The sequence below is a fragment of the Phyllostomus discolor genome, chromosome 8 (genome assembly GCF_004126475.2).
Source record: "Phyllostomus discolor isolate MPI-MPIP mPhyDis1 chromosome 8, mPhyDis1.pri.v3, whole genome shotgun sequence".
Lineage (NCBI taxonomy): Eukaryota > Metazoa > Chordata > Mammalia > Chiroptera > Phyllostomidae > Phyllostomus > Phyllostomus discolor.
Window position 1 is genome coordinate 100,901,406 of NC_040910.2, and position 6,000 is coordinate 100,907,405.

The following is a 6,000-nucleotide window of genomic DNA, read 5'->3' on the forward strand; positions in this document are numbered from 1 at the left end:
TCAGACGATACGGACTGTAACAGTCTGAAGCAGACAGCTGAGACCAGCCTGGCCGAACACGGATTCCGTGCTGGATTTTGGACCCGTGTCTGCTTTGGTATAAAATGGTTTCATCTAGATTTTCAAATGGGGCTCTTACGGCCTTTGTAGATGTTTTCTGATCGTGCAGAGGCGTCTAGCATGCCCAGTACTTTGGTTGTATGAGGATATGCTTGCCTTCTGGTTCAACTTTCTGAAAATATTCAGAAAAAAATGAGTCTCCCCTCCCCAGTCAGTGATAAGTAATATTGATTTGTTCCTGTATAAATAGGTCAAGTTGTCAGCCCACAGAGTGGCCCTAGTGGCACAGATCTGACAGGTGACAAAGCAGGGCCATCTGCACAGGAGCCTGGCAGCCAGACGCCCTTGAAGTCTATGCTTGTCATCAGTGGAGGCGAGGGCTACATCGACTTCCGAATGGGTAAGCCGGCGGTTCTGGGGGCTCGGGCTCCGCCGCGCTCTGCGACTCGGGTTGTCACCCAGAGGAAACAAGAAACCTCTTTAATAAGTGATTTCTAAGAGGTTTCCTCTTTAAATTCCTTACTTGGAAAAGGACTCGATATATCTTTTTTCCTCCTTTTCTTTTTTCTTTGTTTATTTAGTGTTTTTATACTAAGATGTATTTGTTTTGCTTGAAGCAGCTTTAGAAAATGTCAGGGTTTGGTCATATATTGCATTGCATGTGATGAGGTCAGAAGATCTTGGGCATTCTACCTCCCAGAACCTCAGTTTTCTCACCTGCAAACAGAGAAATAAAAATACTTTATAAAGTGTTGTTTGCATCAAAATTGATTTCATTTGTTCATTTTTTCACCTTAATCAACATTAATTATGTGCCTGTCAGCCTTAATCTTGAGACCGAAGTCTCCCTCCGGTGGTTGGAGGACAGTGCGGAGATAGTGTTGGCAAGCGGCAGGGGTAGAGGTGCTCTGACGGAGGAGGACAGGGGAGGAAGGAAGTCAGAAGTGATGCTCGAGGTGACTCAACGCCGAATAATGTTGGTCTAAAGAACTGCGTTAGCGCCCTGGTCAGTGTGGCTCAATTGTTTGGAATATCCTCCCGCGGCAAAGAGGTTGTAGGTTCAGTTCCCAGTCAGGGCACATGCCTAGGCTGTGGGTTCCGTCCCCTGTCTGGGTGCATACAGGAGGCAAGCAATTGATGCTTCCTTCTAACATCGATGTTTCTCCCTTACTCGGTCTCTAAAAAGCAATGAAAAAATATCCCTGGTGAGGATTTAAAAAGAAAAAAAGAAAGAATTGGGAACGGAATGGGGGTCCTGGGGAGATTGGCATTCTAAGGTAAGAAAATAGCTTGACCAAAAGTTTGGAAATGTGAAGCCACCTTAATTAAAGAAAAACGTTTAACATGACTAGAGTTTGGAGTAGAAGCAAGTGCAGATTTGACCGAAGACAAATCCAGACAGGAGGGTGGCTGCATTATAGGAGGCCTTTATATACCTCATTAAGTAGTTTGTATTTTTATCTTTAAAGCAAAGGAAAACTATTGGAAGCCTTAACAAAAGAGCAGTGTGATTGGATGTGTGTGGCAGGCGGATTGGAGAGACAAGACTAGGGAAACGAGGGGAGTGTGTGGCTGGGTGAAGTGTACAAAGGGGCAGGAGTGGGGAAGGGTCAGCGCCGTCACGGCCCCTCACCCACCGCACGCTCCGAGAAACGTGTTTTAAGTAATTGGCAATCGGTGCGGAGTTCCTCTTTAAAGAGGGACTTCATTCAGCGGGGGCGGCTCCTGGAGCTCTCTGTGAGCTGTGGCGTGGCAGTGGGGACCATACAAAGTACTTTAGGTGAATAAAATATCTTTGTAGTTCTTCCAGTTCCACGAAAATCTTTTAACATTGTGGATTCTGGAAATATCATAAAAATTATTTACCAGGTTTGTCAGTGTCTCTACATAATCCAGCCTGAAAAACAGATTTGTCTGAGCTTAAGTAAATTTCAGTAGTATATTTTTTAAATTTCAATTTGATCTTTTTGGTTTCTTTTCCTTTTTTCATTTCCCATAATATATTACCAATGAGAAACATATCCCAACAATCTAATATTTTTTAAAAGATATCTTCTTTTTTAAAATATTTATTTAGTTTTAGAGAGGGAAAGGGAGGGAAAGAGAGAGGGAGAGAAACATCAGTGTGTGGTTGCCTCTCATGTGGCCCCCACTGGGGACCTGGCCCATAACCCAGGCGTGTGCCCTGACTGGGAAGCGAACTGGTGACCCTTTGGTTCTCGGCCCATGCTCAATCCACTGAGCCACACCAGCCAGGGCCAATTCTTTTTTTTCTTTCTTTCTTTTTTTTTTTTAAGATTTTTATTTACTTATTTGCAGATAGAGGAGTAAGGAGGGAGGAAGAGAGGGAGAGAAACATCAATGTGAAAGAGAAACATCAATCTGTTGCCTCTCATATGCGCCCCAGCTGGGCACCGAACCTATAGCTCAGGCATGTGCCCTGACTGGGAATCGATCTGGCGACCTTTTGCTTTGCAGAGTGATGCCCAACCAACTGAGCCACACTGGTTAGGGCAACAGTTCCATATATTTAATGAATTAATTAAGGATGTAGAGGCCTTAGGAAATATGGTAATTTTATTTCTTTTTCTTTTTCTTTTTTAAATTATATGTTATTGATTGTGCTATTCCATTTGTCCTAATTTTTCCCCCCTTTGCCCCCCTCCACCCAGCACCCCCCACTCCCTCAGGCAGTCCCCCCACCATTGTTCATGTCCGTGCGTCATGAATATAAGTTCTTGGGCTGCTCCATTTCCGACATCCACTGTACTTGACATCCCTGTGGCTATTCAGTGACTACCTATTGGTACTCAGTCCCCTCACCTCTTCACCGGTTCTCCCCCTCCCCCTCCCATCTGGCAACCATCTGGTAACTAATTTCTTTTCTTTTGCTTTTAAGAGTCTCTCTTTATCTTTAACATTTGGCTTTTTAATAATGATGTGTCTTAGACTGGGCCTCTTTGCATCCATCATAATTGGAACTATCTGCTTGAAACAGTAATTTTAAAAACAACCTTCAGGATAAAAACAACTCAAAAACAAATGCCAAAAATCTTTTGTCTCAGCCAATTAACGTCATTATCATTGTAGTTTTAAAAAATTGAAAAAGCAAACTTAATTTTTTACATTCTAACTACCTGATTATATTTCAGTTCAGAAACCAGATTTTTCCTTGAGCCTTTACAGCGTGCTCCTCTCCACAGTGTGGTGTCGCTCCGGAAAAGCCACTAGGGGGGTGGGTAAGGGAGGGTTTGGCCTGCAGAAAGAAATGCTCATCTTTTTCACTGTTTCTAGTTGACAGTATCAGTGTTTTCTTGTTTGCTCAGCTGAAATTCAGGTGAGACACATTACAGAATTCTTCTCCATCAGTGTTATAGCTTTGCCCTTTGTTACACAAGTTGGTAGATACTCTGCTGAAGAATCTGTCCCACTAGATGAGTTGTCACTGGGTTGTGTTAGAATAACCCAGTTCTGCAGCAGCAAAACTGACTGATGCGCCCTTGTAGCAAGAAGTCTGGCATGCTGGCGTGGGCCTTGCCGCGCCTTTGATCGGGGCCTCATTTGCCAATTCACTCAGCTACTCCTGGAAGGAACCCTAGCCTGTTTGTACCTCGGCCTCATCTCTTCATCCCCACCATACGCTGTTAGTTTATTGCCCATCCTGAACTTGAAAAGCATGGGAAAAGCAGTATGTTATGTGATGAATCTGCCATCTCCTAGTGCTGCGGGGAGGTAATGAGTGTCCCTGGGCTTGTGTCGGTTCTCTTGGACTGGGGAACTTCAGTGTCACTGACAGCAAGCAGGGATTGTTCAGGTTTAGCTAGTGTGGGGGGTCTGTCCCACGCTTTCACATTTATAATGCTATCTAGTCGCAGTTCTTAGTTGGCAATAGACAAGAGTAGACTGTCCATTTTGGATAAAGACAGAATTGGACAGCTTCGCCTTCTTAGCTCCCGTTTCTTTTTGTTTTTGTTTTTATTTTTAAGGTTTTACTTATTTATTTTTAAAGAGGGGAAGGGAGGAAGAAAGAGAGGAAGAGAAACATCAGTGTGCGGTTGCTTCTCATGCGCCCCCTGCTGGGGACCTGGCCCACCACCCAGGCATGTGCCATAGCCTGGGAATCTAACCGGCGACCCTGTGGTTCACAGGCCGGCACTCAATCCATTGAGTCACTCCAGCCAGGGCAGCTCCCATTTCTTTGATCTTCAGTATGCAGGCATGTTGGGATGAGTCTCCAGCATAGTATAGTGAACTCACTGTTTCAGGTGTCGTCTGAAAAGTGAATTAGCCTTCTCAGAAGTCAGGCAGTGAAGAGTTTGGTCATGGCACCTCTCTTCACGTGCTGTCTGCGAGGGGAGTCAGGCAGGCTGGGTGCGCGGGTCCATGCACCCACCGAGCATCACGCCTGACGTGCGTCAGCCTGCATATTGCCTGCTCACCCTAACTTCAGTCTCCTTATCATCATCCCCCAGGTGACGAAGGCGGAGAATCAGAACTTCTGGGAGAGGATCTTCCGCTTGAACCTTCTGTTGCCAGAGCGGAAAGGAGTCACTTGATAGTGTGGCAAGTGATGTATGGCAGTGAGTGAGCCCGTGGACCCAGGCGGAGCCAGGAGGCCGCCTCTTCTGCATGGTTTCTCCCCCTCGTCCTCTTCATTTAATGCTCTCTTCGTGAAAGGAGTTTCACCACATAACATGAGCATTTTTTCCCTGTTAACTGTACAGAATCTGTCTTACTGTAACAATACCAGGACTAGCTGTTTTACTGCACCAGTGTTATTGGCAATTTCAGTATATTATGAACAAATCAAAGAATGTTTACTGTCTGCAAACTGGTGACTTACAAAAAGCAATCCGGATGTGGTTTATTCTGCCACAACTAATGTCACTCACTTCATTTGACGGGGTCACTTTTTAGCTATCACTAATAATGGAATTAATGGAAATACTTGGTAAATGAAACTGTACCATTAAGTACAATAGTCAAGTTCCCCCCAATGTACTATAAAATTGACACAAACTAATATTGGGTGGATTATCGGGATTTATCTAAGTGTCCCGAGAGGGCTAAACGCTAACTGTAAATTGCTTTAACTTTCACTTTCAAACCTGACAAATCTTGTTTATATGGTATATAAAAACTTTGTTTTCATCAGATTTGGGGGGTTTTATATTAAAGAAATGAAGACTACACTATTTAAATAAATGTTTCCTATTTCTGACTTAATAGAGCTCTAAAGTTTATGAGGCTTGCTTCTCTGAATATTCTGAGATTTTTTTTTTTGAGACTAGTTAGTTTCACTCATTTTCATACTAATACGTCTGAAAGGTTCATACTTACGAGGCTTAGAAGACAGGCATCAGCAGTGGGAGGATTTTTAAAAAGGAAATTGTGTTTTGGATTTGTTGCACTAGCAGATGGTAGTGGTTGGATGCGTTTTTTCATGTAAAAAATTGACCTGTTTACTCATTGCTCTTGGACTGCCGTTGCCGGTTCGTAGCAGTGAAGCTGTAGTGGGGGGGGGGGCGCGGCCAGTGAAGGGGGCGAGGGACTTGGTTAGAGACGGTGTTTCCCCTCGTTCTGTGTACAACTGCAGGACAGCCTGCACTCGGTATTTTGTATGTAAATGACACCCTTGAGCTTTTATGCCCCTGCAAGATGAACATGCCGTCTTTGAAGAGGAGGACTCTGAAGGGCAAGACGACAAAGCCGAGACTCCGTGGAGTAGCCGTCGCCGCGACATCCCTTCCCTCCCGGTGCCCGTTCAGAGCTGCAGCCTGGGTCTGTCGCCCCCTTGTGCAGCGAGTTCTTAAGGAACCATCATGCTGCCGTTTTTTCCCTCTCACGCTTCTTGAAAATGTGTGATTTACCATGTTTTTTTCATTACTTTAAGCAAAGCTAAGTACAAATTTAAGTGCTTTTTTAAAAAATGTAAACCTA

The 6,000-nt window shown here is 44.3% G+C and overlaps 1 protein-coding gene across 13 annotated transcripts in view; it reads left to right on the top strand.

Moving 5' to 3' along the window:
- Window positions 1-5,734, top strand: part of SPAG9 (sperm associated antigen 9) — a 113,969-nt gene extending 108,235 nt beyond the window's left edge. For all 13 annotated transcript variants that reach the window (XM_036033728.1, XM_036033730.1, XM_036033729.1 and 10 more), the window contains 2 exons: window positions 311-460; window positions 4,533-5,734. In XM_036033728.1, the coding sequence (XP_035889621.1) occupies window positions 311-460; window positions 4,533-4,648 (266 nt within the window). In that variant the 3' untranslated portion in view covers window positions 4,649-5,734. The remainder of the gene's footprint in view (window positions 1-310; window positions 461-4,532) is intronic.
- Window positions 5,735-6,000: the final 266 nt, after the last annotated feature.